The 13,478-nt window shown below is 48.9% G+C and overlaps 5 protein-coding genes across 5 annotated transcripts; 3 read left to right on the top strand and 2 right to left on the bottom strand.

Moving 5' to 3' along the window:
* Window positions 1-298: 298 nt before the first annotated feature.
* Window positions 299-1,354, bottom strand: GGI43DRAFT_418146 (40S ribosomal protein eS24). Its single transcript, XM_083207504.1, has 3 exons — window positions 1,137-1,354; window positions 557-804; window positions 299-484 (listed from the first exon to the last, which is right to left on the bottom strand). The coding sequence occupies exons 1-3, from the start codon at window positions 1,217-1,219 to the stop codon at window positions 405-407; spliced, it is 411 nt and encodes a 136-aa protein (XP_083055519.1). The 5' UTR covers window positions 1,220-1,354; the 3' UTR covers window positions 299-404.
* Window positions 1,355-1,612: 258 nt separating this feature from the next.
* On the top strand, window positions 1,613-3,294 carry GGI43DRAFT_274465 (protein-lysine N-methyltransferase). The gene is made up of 3 exons (XM_083201133.1): window positions 1,613-1,986; window positions 2,060-2,924; window positions 3,058-3,294. Exons 1-2 carry the CDS (start codon window positions 1,744-1,746, stop codon window positions 2,825-2,827), a joined length of 1,011 nt encoding a protein of 336 aa, XP_083055518.1. The 5' UTR covers window positions 1,613-1,743; the 3' UTR covers window positions 2,828-2,924; window positions 3,058-3,294.
* Window positions 3,295-7,809: 4,515 nt separating this feature from the next.
* On the top strand, window positions 7,810-8,301 carry GGI43DRAFT_388566 (uncharacterized protein; the record flags this gene model as incomplete). Its single annotated transcript, XM_083204089.1, has 1 exon — window positions 7,810-8,301. One exon carries the CDS (start codon window positions 7,810-7,812, stop codon window positions 8,299-8,301), a length of 492 nt encoding a protein of 163 aa, XP_083055517.1.
* A 1,569-nt stretch (window positions 8,302-9,870) lies between these two features.
* On the top strand, window positions 9,871-11,570 carry GGI43DRAFT_426268 (PPIL4 family peptidylprolyl isomerase; the record flags this gene model as incomplete). The annotated part of the gene is made up of 4 exons (XM_083208620.1): window positions 9,871-9,950; window positions 10,020-11,101; window positions 11,172-11,468; window positions 11,524-11,570. 4 exons carry the CDS (start codon window positions 9,871-9,873, stop codon window positions 11,568-11,570), a joined length of 1,506 nt encoding a protein of 501 aa, XP_083055516.1.
* Window positions 11,571-11,590: 20 nt separating this feature from the next.
* On the bottom strand, window positions 11,591-12,569 carry GGI43DRAFT_388564 (CDP-alcohol phosphatidyltransferase family protein; the record flags this gene model as incomplete). Its single annotated transcript, XM_083204088.1, has 3 exons — window positions 11,591-11,956; window positions 12,024-12,400; window positions 12,458-12,569. 3 exons carry the CDS (start codon window positions 12,567-12,569, stop codon window positions 11,591-11,593), a joined length of 855 nt encoding a protein of 284 aa, XP_083055515.1.
* Between the last annotated feature and the right edge of the window lie 909 nt (window positions 12,570-13,478).

Raw genomic sequence — 13,478 nt, 5'->3', positions numbered from 1 at the left:
ATCCATAACAATATTTTTTTTGTTCATTTGAATTGCCCACTGATCATCACCGATTTTGGAGAGTCCGGTCATCATAACAAAATCATCTCATCCAGCACATGGGCGCGTGCAACATGTGTCTGAAGGCCACAAAATAATAGGACACAGATTTAGACCGTAAACCCGAAAACACCGTTGATTTCATGCTAGTGTATCGAAGGTACACACCATGGGAAAGGGGCCGAGCCAACCACTCCCTCCCAACAAAAGCCGTTTCTAGAGGTTCATCGACAAAAACATATTTTTTTTTAATGCCGAGAAAAAAGTCTGCAGCACTCGAAGGTGCGCAATCATGCCCAGTACCACAGCGCCACGCCCGCACCTCCCCTCCAGCACCAGCAAGCAACCATTTGAAGGTTGTGCGTTTATTTCTCCTTCTTCGCCTTGGCACCCTTGACCTTTGCGGTTCCGCGCAGGGTCTTCTGTCGGTTCTTGCGCTGCTTGCCTGTATTGAAATGTCAAGTTAGCCAACCACAAAATAGCACACGGTGAAAAGAAAGCCAGATATTGGACGTACGCTGTTGTCTGCTGGCACGCTCGGGCTTGGTGGCGAGTCCGACACGGATCAGGCGGTACTTGGGCTCGAACTTCTTCAGAGCCTCGGGGGAGTCGTAGATGAGGGCAAAGCCGGTGGTCTTGCCGCCACCGAAGTGGGTGCGCAGACCGAAGACCTGGACCTGCTCCTTCTGGGCCTTGTACAGGCTGCCGAGCTTCTCGCTGAGCTCAGTCTTGGAGATGTTGGCACGGCCGGGGTGGAGGATGTCACTATTCATTGAAAGAAAAGCACAGGTCAGTCAAATTTTCTTGGTTGGAGTTGTGGTTGAGTTTGTCGGCCGCCATTCATGATTCTTTATCGCTCTGTTCGTCCCAAATCGTCCGCTATCCAATCCAATCCAATCGAAACTCGCAGCTCAATTCTGCAAGAAAGATTGTGCGAGGCAGCAAATCAAATGTCCGTAGACGAGAAATGGCAGCCGTCTTGGTTTTCCGCACCAAATGAATAGTTTCGAAGATCGATGGATGTCTCATGGATAGGGATTCAATGGCGGGCGATTCGAATCTGGCGGCGACGGCACGACGAGAGGGTTATCACTCACACCACCATCTGCTTGCGGCCAAGCAGGGGGTTGCGGATGAACTTGCGAGTTCGCAGGGTAACGGGAGCGTCGTTATCCGCCATGGTTGCTGTGTGCTTGTCTCGTTGAGAAAAGTGACGAAGGAGAGACTCGGCGGTTTGGCGTCGTGGTTCGTCGTGGGAGAAAGGGCTCGCCGCAAAACTAAAACCGGGGCAGGGAAAATTCCGAGCACCAACTCGTGTCGCTTAGTCTGGGTCCCAACCCTAAGATGCACTGGTTGCGTGCATGTGTGCGCGTTATGTAAGCAGCACCACCCACCACGCGAAAAAATTACTTGTGCTGTCACGTGTATGGGTAAAGCTCGGCAGATGGCTTGGCTGCTATTTTTGTAGCTTACCAGATCCCCGCTCGCTTGGCCAATCAATCCCTGGCATGCGATTATGGATACTCACTCAACTGCGTGCTCCACTCATTTCGATCATCGTAGCATCGCCATGGACTGAGGATTTACAGAGCAAGCCTTTCGCAAAATGTGATGAAGAACTCCAAAGTACTGGGGGTCTTCTTCTCAATTGATCAGATGTTTTCATAAGGCGTGTATAATATTCATTCATGTATATATTTAACCATGGAGGCCTCATCGCAGAGTCAAGTCGATCGCTTCTGCTATCAATATCTCCAGCTTGAGCAGACCTTGACGTATCCTGAACCTCAGCACCTCAGACGCTCCGACGTTCAAGATGCCATTTATCAGAGACTATTTGCTGATGATGCACTTTCTGCTGGTCCTCCCCCACTCAGATATCAGGTGAGAGTGCTCAAAGAGCTCGTCTCTCGCATTGAGACAAGCATAGAAGACTGGGATGAGCATGTAAGTTGCCCGACCCCCGGCCGTGATATGTCGGTCAGACACTCTATAAGTCTGTCTCTGACGTGAAGAGCAGGGAGTCTCCGACGGTCTCATGTCCTCCCTCTCTGTCTTACTATCCACACCAGCCCCGGATGAGGCCGATGCCGTGCAGCAAAAGTGCCATGTCGTCTACCATCTCGCATCCTTGCCGGATCACGAGGCTCACATTACCTTATTTGAGAATCGCTCTCTCATCTCTGCTGCTGGGACTACTGGACTGAGGACCTGGGAAGCGGCACTTCATATGGGACAGCTCTTGTGTCAGGATCCCAGCATTGTTTCCGGGAAACGTATCTTGGAGCTCGGAACGGGTACCGGATATCTTTCTATTTTATGTGCCAAGTACTTGAAGGCCACACACATCATAGCATCAGATGGGTCAGACGATGTCATCAACAACCTCCCCGAGAACTTCTTTCTGAATCAACTTGAAGGCTCAAGTGCTATAACACCCATGGATCTCAAGTGGGGATATGCACTCGTGGGAACCGAGGAAGAGCGGTGGAACGGCGGTCGTCCCTTGGATGTTGTCCTCGGAGCTGACATTACGTACGACTCGAGCATCATCCCCGACCTTGTCGGCACCCTATTGGAGCTCTTTGAACTATATCCTCATGTTGAGGTCATTATTGCAGCGACCCAGCGAAACCTGCAGACGTTCCAAGTGTTTTTAGAAAAGTGTGAGGAGGAAAAGCTTAAGGTGGAAGATGTCTCATTTGGGATACCATCGCGTGACCAACAGGAAGGCCCCTTCTATAATGACCAGGTTGCTATTAGAATTTGCAAGGTGTTTAAGCTCTGACCCAATTAGATCAATTCACATTTTGTCATTAGTTTGGTTGATCTCGCCAACATGAACTACACGCAAAGATGTCTCATGCGAATGGCGCTACGGTGATGTAAGTTGACTGCGACGCAGAGAAAGATGAATCCGCAATTTACATCATGATAAAAAGAGGCTGAAGATGCAAACCCTCGCGGCGGACCTTTTGAACCCTTCGGCAAACCGCTGATGAAAACATGAAACGATAGAACGTCAATGGTTTTAACCTTCAGGGTAGCTCCAGCAGATCGGTTCGCCTAGGACACGCCGGTGATGGCGCCAGGCAACACGCGTGGCAACAGGGACAAGAATATTCTGGTGGCGCCTTGGGGGTCAAGCCACACGACAATTGGCTTTCTTGAGCCCTTGGTACCAATGCATTTCATCAGGCTATCATCGGAAGACACAACTGGAAGCTATCGAAATCATCACCAAACTCACATATACAAAGTAAATAAAGGCAGCTGATTACTCAATATCGAATGCAATCCTCACCGATTGTTGACGTCATGTAAACCAGAAGACAGTTTTACCCATGTACATGCGTGTGAAGCACAGGGGATGGAACAGCAGTAGGGCCTTTGGCATCTGTGTGTACACCCTGTTGGCCGGAGGTATTTCGTCGACCAACTGCTCTAGCCAAGACGAGATGAAGTCATGGATAGGACCCAAAAGTCCGGGGAAGTAAGACAACAGACACAATCGGCATGAGGTGACAGGGTTTTCGATTTCATCCTGGCTTACAGTGCTTGTACGGTATAAGTCCTAAGTAAGCAGCTATGCGTCTTACGGTTTCAGAGGCTGAAGACGGGCTGTGGCCCGACAGTGGTGTGTTCTCACCGGAACCATTGGATCTTGTTGCTTGTACGAGTATGCACTCCTCCGTACTCTGCACATATACGGACATCGAAGCGGGAGTCGCACCTGCGGGGAAAAAAGAGACTAACGAAGGCGGCTGGCAAATGGGAACAAACGCGGCCTACACCGGTTGCTCGAGATCGCGGTCCAGGTAGGCGATGGAAGCTGTACGCACTGCGCCGCTATTTCATTAGGTCTTCCTGCAGCAGTACATTCCTGGTGGAGAGAGCACAGCTTTGAGCGGGGAGGCATCGGTTGGAGTAGTCAATGGGCAGAGTTTCCAGCCTCCAGACTCATACCCTGGTTCGGAAGTCGACGATAGTTAGTAGAGTTACAGAAAGCTCCGTGTAGGTGCAGCATCCTGCAGTATCCTGCATGACTCCAAAAGCTCCACCACATGAGCAATTTGACCTGTCTTGCTTTCTATCCTGTTCACAGCAAAGAATGTGACAAAGTCTCCGCAGCGGCAGGGATAAAAGAAAAGAAAAACGGTCAACGTTGGGGTCTTTTTTCAGTGAAAATTTTTCTGAAGCTTTTAGCGAGCCCACGTTGGTGAGAGATCATCGCTGATCGGCGAGTGCCACAGAGTCTCAGATAAACGTGACCGCTAAGCATTATTAGAGCAATCAGCTTCTGAGTAAGAGCTTGTTGGGGGCGGCCAACGCCGCAGCTCTGTAACGAGAAGCCAGTGTCGGATGTGATAAGCTTTTCGGCCGTACCCTAGCAGTCGAGAGTTCCTCTTGGTACTTTGGAGCTCTGTGCTGCCTGGCCTGACGGGCTGAGCTGACGAAGGAGGAGGGGAATTATTGGAGTCAGTGCAACGCTGCCGAGTCGTGAGAATGCAAAGGTTGTCGTCGGAGACTATCGTTACATATGTGCAGCACTATCCGGTGGTCCCGTGAGGTGCGATGCATAGAATACGCGTAGCATACCGCACGTACGGATGCACAAGACGGCATAGACATTTTAGCCTTGGGCATATTTTTGAAGCTCTCGAGGTGGGCTGAGGTAGGATTTCTCGCTAGACTTACACAGGCTGCATGCGACACTGCAAAGCCGGAGAGCATCTTCGGCGTTGATATTTCTCCAAGAAGACGCGCAGGTCTAAAACTGACATGTATAGTAAGGCCTTACGCTGTGCTTGGTGGTGCTCGATGCCCAATGTTCTAGACAACTGGAAGCAAACTGACACGGCTCCGGAAGCAACCCGCATGCCGTGGACTTTTGGCGCCAATCTTGCCGCTATTTGGGCCTATACCCAGTGATCGGCTCTGTCTTGTGGAAATGATACTCAGGGGGCCAATTGATACAGTCCATTTTTCCTCCTCTTGAGAATGCTGTATTCTGGAACCGCTGCCGATCACTCAGTCCGGGTGCGGATCACGAGGCAAAAATAGAAGGTGTCTCAGCGCCGGTTGTACTGATTGCTGATCGATCTCTAGGCTCGAGATGAGTAGTACTATGAAGCGGGAGCAAAGGGGGACGGGCTTCAATCTCAGCCACCAAGCAGTATTAGTGCTCATCTGCCTGCCCGGTACTAATGTATAGACACAGATACGCTCTCACTTGGGAGATACGTCAAATATCACGGAGTGCTAGCGGCCAGTCAATTTTACTGTCTACGGCTGTCGTTATCTCTTCGTCCCGGCCTCATTGGCTGTGTTATCTTGAAATCTCAACGGGAGGGGGGGGGCCAGGAAACGGGACAGGGCGCTTCGTTATCTATGGCGCAAATTGCAGAATTGGCCTGAGCCCAAGTGCTGATGATGAACTCTGTTTGCTCTGTTTGCTCTCTTTGCTTCGGACGCCCTGTCTTTGTCCCACGCAGGCAAAAGTCAATTAGCTCGCTCCATGCGCTCCATGCACTCCATGCCGCACACCGCGACTCGGGCTGGGCACTGTTTGCTTGATACTTGCCACACCAACGCCATCTTCAGCGACGACAGTTGCATGGCATATGCACTACAGTGTTATATAGTAGCAATTGGGATTCAAAGGTGAGGCCTCGTGACCCGCCGGTGTCGATATTGATTCAGCCGGGCTTCTGCCTCTTGTGCCGGCTTCACCCATTCTCGCCTCTGGATGCGTGACGATTGAGCGCTTTTGAGATTATATCGACTTGCTAATTGCCTTCCCCCCTTCCCTTGAAGCGAGCAATCAAGTCAGTCTATCCACTGTGCGCAGAAAAACCAACGCAGCAAAAAGCACGCAAAGCGTAAGAAAGCCCAAGGTTAATCAAAAAAACGGACCCTGGCTCCCCCCCTCCTTGTCTTCGAAACGGGCTCTCCTCTAAGGTCCACCGGACCGGCCAGCCCTGGGAAAAGCACCCAAGCACCATTGCAACGTGCAGCAGCGCCATCGTTCAACTCGCCCGCCGCAAATGCGGCAAGGCAGGGCCCAAAGAGAGCTTGTGCTGGCTAAGAACCACCAGAGTGGGCTCGTATCCAGAAAGCCAAGTTTTGCCAACAAAAGACCCATCTGCTGCAGCGTGTCTGGTGCTGAGCCTACCATACTCGCCACCCGCATGCGCGCCATTGGACAGACTGGACCGTGTTTGGGCTGGTTTGCCTCCCCGACATCCAGAACCTTAATGTTTGGCTTATAGACTAAGATACAGAGAACAAGACAAAGCGACAAGAGATTCTCCGACAAGGCACAGGAGGCAACAAGAAGCTCCGTCTTGCATCCCCCTCCTCATTCTCATCCTCGCCTCCCTTTGGCGCCCAAATGATACAGTAGATTGTTCAGGCCGCGGGCGAATCAAACTAGAGGCCAGACCAGCCCAAGAAGGATCTAGACCAGAAATCAAAAAAGCAACCCCCTTCTTTCAGCTTCGCCTTTCACGAAGCTCTGGCAGTGGCTCTCATTGGTTGTCCGGGGCCCCATGTTCATGTTGCCGGGCGATTGCAAGCTCCTCCCGCCTGCGTCTTCTAAGCTTTGCTGCCAGTTGTACCGCTACCGCTCTATTTATTGCTATCCTGCAGTTTGCAGTAGCTTGGCGTCAAAATAGGAACAGAAAGTTAATTTTGTCTGCGATTACTGACACCGTGGGAAGACAAAAGGCCCCCATTGACGTGTTACTGAGGCAGTATATTACGACCCTTTGCATCCATCCCATGTTACTACTACTCCCGCTTCATTTTATCGATACTCCGTGCCTTATTTCTTTCTCCACACCCTCATTAACCAAGTCTTGCGCACATCACTTCTGCTAGTGTTGCGGCAGGGAAAAAAAGGCTGTTCCCACTATTCTAATACTGCACTACCGCCGGCCGATCCACCTTCTCCTGGAAGCAGCTCCAAACCCGCCTCTGCATCGGATGCTGCTTCAATCGCCCACTTATACACTCCTCATCACGCCAACCATCCGCAGTTTGACCTGACCTTGACATCTCGACGTCAGTCTTCCATCACCCTCGTGCTATTGTTATAAACCACCACCACCCTTGCCTGGTTTCTGCAATCCCGGCTCAATAGCATCTACCAATCCACACACACAATCACACAATCACATACTCGTGAGAGTACTGCCACTACAGCGAAGCAGTACCACCATTGCTACTAGCATACCCACGGCGGAACGTTACGCTTGGGCGAGAAGAGCAATCTCCTTGTTGCCCTAGAATAAATAGAAGCTGCTTCGTGCACCTTTAATATCCGTCCTCAACCCTTGCCAGCCCCATACGACAGGGTACTTACACACATAACACACAACTACCGCTGCCACCGCCGAGCCCTTGAACCTCGATTCAACAGGCACACAAAACCATCTATTACCTGGTCATTGCCACGGTATTGCTGCTATTTCCATCATCGCCGGCATCGAACCCTTGTGACCTCGATCATATCGACGAAGCACCGCTGGTTAATTCTATCGATTCTATTTTCGACTCGCTTCCTCTTGCAATCTTACTTTCTTGATCACCTGCTGCTGCGAGTTGAACATTTTATGTGTCCGATGGTTTCGTCATTGCTAGGAACAAGAGCAATACCTCGATCATATCGCTGCAGCCGCTGAAGGAAGTACAAGAGCAACGACGACGACCAAAACAATAAGGAAACAACTCCAATCCACCATCTTCACACAACAAATCATAGTCACGATGGACTCCGAAACCTGCTACCACAACTACGCTTATACTCTGCAAAAGTATCTGCTTTTGCAAGAGCAACACGAGCAACTCTGCAGCAGCCTCGATCAGATCCGCCCGCGCACTGCATCGACCGGCACACTTTCTACCATCTCTTCTCCCAGCACCTCTCCCGTCCGTTCTTCCATCTACGCATCTGCCACCGGACGACGACATTCCCGCTCTGGCCAACGCCGCTCTTCAAGGGCACACGGACGATACAATGGCTGGGAAGATCAACTCGACACCATTGTCGATGAAGACACCATCTACCAGATCTCCGCCGAGGAGCAGCGTCTCTTTGACGTCAACGAGAGCATCAAACGGGCTTTGACTGAGCTGCTCAACTGCGACGCCGTCCGAAGTGACATGACGACACGCATGTGGGCTCAAGCCAGACTGATGGAGACCGAGAAGGAACTCCGATCAGGGCGGCGGAGGCGAAGCTCCCCTAGCCGGGACTGAGTGGAAAGCAAACAATTGTTCAAACAAAAGGCGAATTACGCAGCCATTTGTGGGGAATTGAACCAAAACCCATTGGACCCGCCGACGACGATCAGCTATTTTGATCACCAAGCCAAGCTTTTGGGTCTGCGATTCAGTCACTCTTTTTCTTGATTGCAGCATTCTTAATTCTAATCCTATCATGGCTAGCCAACTAGCCTCTATACCACTGGGACCATCTTTTTATACGGGACACACCACTTTTTTTCTTTTTGTACGGAGGGGAAACAACAAAAGATACCAACGGCTCACAGTGGAGAGCTGACACTATTCGATGACACGGAGTTTTTTTTTTACTCTTTTCTATTACTGATAGGGGGATACAAAAAAGAACGCAAAACTGGAGACGTTCCTTTTTTTTTTATCTTGCTCTTTCATCATCAATTTTTTATTTCTCACCCACCTACCTAAACTGGGTATGCTGTGGTCCCAATGGTCTTCCCGTTGCCTGACGCAATAGGCTATTCCTTTTTTTTCTGATGGCATCGCATTGCGTGCGGCGTGCGTTAAATTTTTACTTTTTATGTACATAAAGCATGTCTTGTGTACATACCACATTTTGTGCAATCCTGCGGATTTTTTTTTAGTGTTTATTTTTCTATATTCTATTTTTTTCCATTTGTCTGCTTGTGCATCGGTGGGGTTTACAGGACGTGTTTTGGGAAAGGGGGGTTCATCGATAAAAGGGACTTTGGAAGCGAGCCTGCTATTGCATATATATTCCTTGTAGCAACTGATGTTTCTTTTTTTACTATCTATTGTTTACTTTACTGGTTGCGATATTATATAGGTAGCTTTGAGAGCGAAGAAGCAAGCGGGCAACAAAAGGCTGCAGAGAGACAGCCACAATTGACAATATTGAGTTAAAACAAGGCTTACCGTTTCGAAGAAAAGTGATGAATCAAATTTGTATGCATAAATCCTCGGGGAAACCTGATAATTTGATTGCCACTTGAGACGAAGATGGCTGCATGGATATCTCAACTGTTACTGGCTGGCTGAAACAGCAGGCCTGCTCTTTTGGGAATAAGCGAGCGGCATAACGGTATCAAGTTTATTATGCGTTTGGTCGTGCCCTGGCATAGATACTTGAAGATACTAGGGATTGAGGGCCTGAATTAAACGTACCGAGTTGTCCGAACTGTTTTCTGGGGAGTAGAAGCGTTGATGCATTTCTGGCTGCCTCTTTGGCGTAATGCTACATATCACGATGTGACAATGGCCGGCATCACCGATTAACTGCGCATCAATTGAGATGTATCATCAAGTTAATTTTTCTCTATAATTATCTGAAATAGTAGTACCTATTTGGGTAATTTCTCTTATTATTAAATCTTGTCTTCTGTTGTCTAATACGCTGCTTCTACTTCTCGTCATGGCGCAAATCATTATGTAATCAAATCACAAGCCGATCCTAGTGCTTCTCCACTAAAATTGTCATTCATCTGGATTGAATCGCAACCTCGCGTCAGAGATACGCGGCTACAACCGAATCACTTTTTTCTTTGATACCCCTAGAGATTCGCCGCCATGTCAGTTTTACTGGAGACCACCGTTGGCGACATCGTCATTGATCTGCTGGTCGACCATTCGCCAAAGCTGTGCGAAAAGTAAGTGCTGAGAACCTGTTACATTCTTGAAACTAAATCGCCAAGCCAGCTGCTAACTGGTCTGAATAGCTTCCTGAAGCTTTGCAAGGTCAAATACTACAACTTCTCTCCCATCCACTCCGTCCAAAAGAACTTCTCCTTCCAGACCGGCGATCCTCTCGGCCCTCTCGCCAAGCAATCAGATGGCGGCTGTTCAATATGGGGTCACTTGTCGGGCGATCCGTCAAAACGCACTTTTACAGCTCCCTTTCACCCCAAGCTGAAGCACCTGGAGCGAGGCACCGTGAGCATGGCAACAGTACCGCTAGCTTCAGACCCGGACACGCGGGTGGCGGCATCACAGTTCATCATTACCCTGGGCGAAGAGACAGATTTTCTCGATAGCAAGGCTGCCATTTTTGGCAAGGTTGTGGAGGGGTTTGATTCACTGGAAAAGATCAACGAGGCCATGGTGGACGATAAGGGATATCCGTTTGTCGATATTCGAATCAAACACACTGTTATCCTGGATGACCCCTATCCTGACCCTCCAGGCCTCAGAGAGCCCAGCTCGAGCCCTCCACCATCAGATGAGCAGCTGAGGACGGTGCGAATCGCCAATGAACAAGAACTACACGAGAACGACGACGTAGATGAGGAAGAGCTGGAGAAGAGAAGGCGGGAGAGAGATGCTAGGGCGCAGGCATTGACACTTGAGCTTATGGGCGATCTTCCCTTTGCTGAGGTGGCGCCGCCAGAAAACGTCTTATTCGTCTGCAAACTGAATCCTGTTACTCAAGATGAAGACCTGGAGCTCATCTTTGGCCGGTTCGGCAAGATTCTGAGCTGTGAGGTGATTCGGGATCAAAAGACGGGCGACAGTTTACAGTACGCCTTTATCGAATACGAAGACAAAGTATCGTGCGAAGCGGCATATTCAAAAATGCAAGACGTCCTCATTGATGACCGACGAATCCATGTTGACTTTTCACAAAGTGTCAGCAAGCTTAGCGATGTATGGAGACAAGACACCAACACTAAACGCAGAGCAAGGGCTCGAGGTGGTTGGGGTGGTGTACAAGAGCTCGAAAAGCGAAGACAGTATCGCGAGGAAGATGAAAAGAATTCCGGGAAGGATTACAACATGGTGTATAGCAAGGAAGAGATGAAAGGTCGGCATGATCAGAGGCCTAAACCTCGAAGAGACGATGACAGACCGGACAGACCGGACAGACCGGACAGACCGGACAGACCAGACAGGCCGGAGAGACAGGAACGGCAGGGCCGAGGGGGTCACGACAGGTATGATCGAAGAAATGACGATAGGAACCGGCCACGAGACAATGGATATCAATCTCGAAACAGGAGCAGGAGTCCTCGTCGAGGAAACAGAGACAATGATCGCGATAGAAAGTTTAAACCAAGGGACGGGTATCGAAATGACAGGAGAGACAGGGATGGAGGAGACAGAGGAGGCAGAGGGGACAGAGGAGACAGAGGAGACAGGGGCAGAGACAGAGACTATAGGCGCAGAGACAGGTGATTATGTTTCTCAGGAGTATTAACGATATAATTGAATAATGCACAATATTAGGTAGCTATATGGGATTTTTGGAAGAGCTCCTTATCACATATGAATAAACATTGCTAATATTGAGAAATCATCTTCGCTTCATGCCTTGTCTTCGCTGCACATCTACCCCCGCCAACCGTTGGCTAGCTTGAACCAATTGGATAACATTAATCACCTGCTTGAGTGCCATGAAGGGGAAGCATCCCATCGCTATGATATTTGGCCAGTATTTCTCAATCTTGTTGGCACGTGCCAGCTCAAGGGCTGCAGAACTGAACGGATCAGGGAATATCTTGGCTAAGAGAGAGGTGTCGACCTCAACTTCTGGGTGCAAGGGGCCGTGTCCATCGATATCTGCGTTTAGATATAGAGGAATGACGGGAGCTGAGAAAGACAAGAGATAGCAAGCAATGAAGAAGAGTTCGTTGAACGCGCAAAGAGAAAACAGAACAACCTGAAAAGAAAGGTTAGATGTACAGAGCTGACAACTAATATCACAGAGGCATCGGCTTGCTATATACCTTGTTAGAGTAATACACCTTCATCAACCAACCCTGAGATTTATCGATATTCTTGTGGCTTGAACCAGCACCGCCAACTACTAACGATGCGTACATGTGCATATAATGGCTTGCAAAGTCCAGAGCAATCAGACCTTGGAAAACGATGGCCCAGCGAGGGATAGCCGTTGCTAAGAAGACCAGCAGACATGATGTAGTGCAGCGGTCGGTGACCATGTCCAAGACTGCGCCAAATTGCGTCCCCTGGTTAAATATACGAGCAGCATATCCATCGAGGGCATCGAGAAGGCATGATATGGCGTAGAGAACAGAACAGGTGCGTGGATGAAGAGGCATATAGTATAGAGAGAAAATGGCCAAGATGATTCGGATGTATCCTAGGCAATAGATTGTTAGCGGTGTCTATGAATAATACGAGGACCAGTTAATTTTACCGATAATGTTGGGCCAGAATAAAAAGACGTTTTCGGCATCTTGGGACTGGCCAGAGTTGTCATCTGAGCCGCGATCCTGGCCTCGTTGCGCCAACGCTGTCCGCGGAGGCATTCTGGTGACCAGATGGAGGAAAACCGCTGGTAATTAATAAAATTGAGAACCGCGAGAAGGAGCAGGATTGGTATTTGATTTGGTGCCCAAGTGGAGATCCTAAAAATGCACTGATTAAACCGAAGGCTGTCAACCAACACGTTTTCATCTTTAGGTGCATTAGCTTATCCGTTTTGACACACATGCAGAGCAAAGGTCAACAGCTGACAGCAATACTATTCACTACCTTGTTAACAGTTAAGTAATGATGATGGTACATTCATAGAGACCCATGTTGTCATTTCTATCTCTTTATAATTACTGGCCACCATTAGTTTATACCAGATGACTGCTTCGTGCCCACACCAACGATGACTGTCTACCCTGAATAGAGCATTGTAGTAGCCTATTTGGAAGAGGATCTTGTATAGTCTCCTATTTTTGCATCTCTCTTGCTGGGCTGATAACTCACCCTTCGTTTGTTACCGTTCGTCTCTATTATAGAAGTTTCATCCTGAGCAGATCAGGATGCAAAAAGGAAGCACTTTAGCCTCAACACGGATGCTAATGAATCACAAACAATTCGTATGGGCTAAGAAACAAAGAGAAGAAACAAAGAGAAGAAACAAAGAGAAAGCCGATACAAGGTTACTGATAATTCAAATTATCACATAATAGATGAGTTTCTACGATCCTTGCTTATAGATTCCATCTCATAGTACGTAGTCCCTCTGCAATCAATCTTCTCTCGTTAGACCTACTGTATGCTACCAATTACCAACTTCTCAGCCTATTACTATGGGTATTCTTCTATAGGTTATAAATATACCTGCTATAGTTGTCGGAGCTCACCTCTCGAACATCCATGAGTCGTGTTTCATGCGGGAGATTAGCCATCATCGGTTTGTTGTTAGGCAACAGTCCATGACT

The sequence above is a fragment of the Trichoderma evansii genome (assembly GCF_050947405.1).
Source record: "Trichoderma evansii strain SZMC 28006 chromosome Unknown GGI43scaffold_34, whole genome shotgun sequence".
NCBI classification, from domain to species: Eukaryota; Fungi; Ascomycota; class Sordariomycetes; order Hypocreales; family Hypocreaceae; genus Trichoderma; species Trichoderma evansii.
The sequence above is the reverse complement of the archived record's forward strand: the minus strand, read 5'-3'. Positions and strand labels throughout refer to the sequence as shown.

Bases quoted from the DNA above. Each gene is read 5' to 3' on its own strand.
- GGI43DRAFT_418146 (XM_083207504.1), bottom strand. From the start codon at position 1,219: ATGGCGGATAACGACGCTCCCGTTACCCTGCGAACTCGCAAGTTCATC. The intron at 805-1,136 runs GTGAGTGATAAC...TTCAATGAATAG, and splicing joins GGCCGCAAGCAGATGGTGGT to TGACATCCTCCACCCCGGCC. The intron at 485-556 runs GTACGTCCAATA...ATTTCAATACAG, and splicing joins GCGTGCCAGCAGACAACAGC to GCAAGCAGCGCAAGAACCGA.
- GGI43DRAFT_274465 (XM_083201133.1), top strand. From the start codon at position 1,744: ATGGAGGCCTCATCGCAGAGTCAAGTCGATCGCTTCTGCTATCAATAT. The intron at 1,987-2,059 runs GTAAGTTGCCCG...CGTGAAGAGCAG, and splicing joins TAGAAGACTGGGATGAGCAT to GGAGTCTCCGACGGTCTCAT.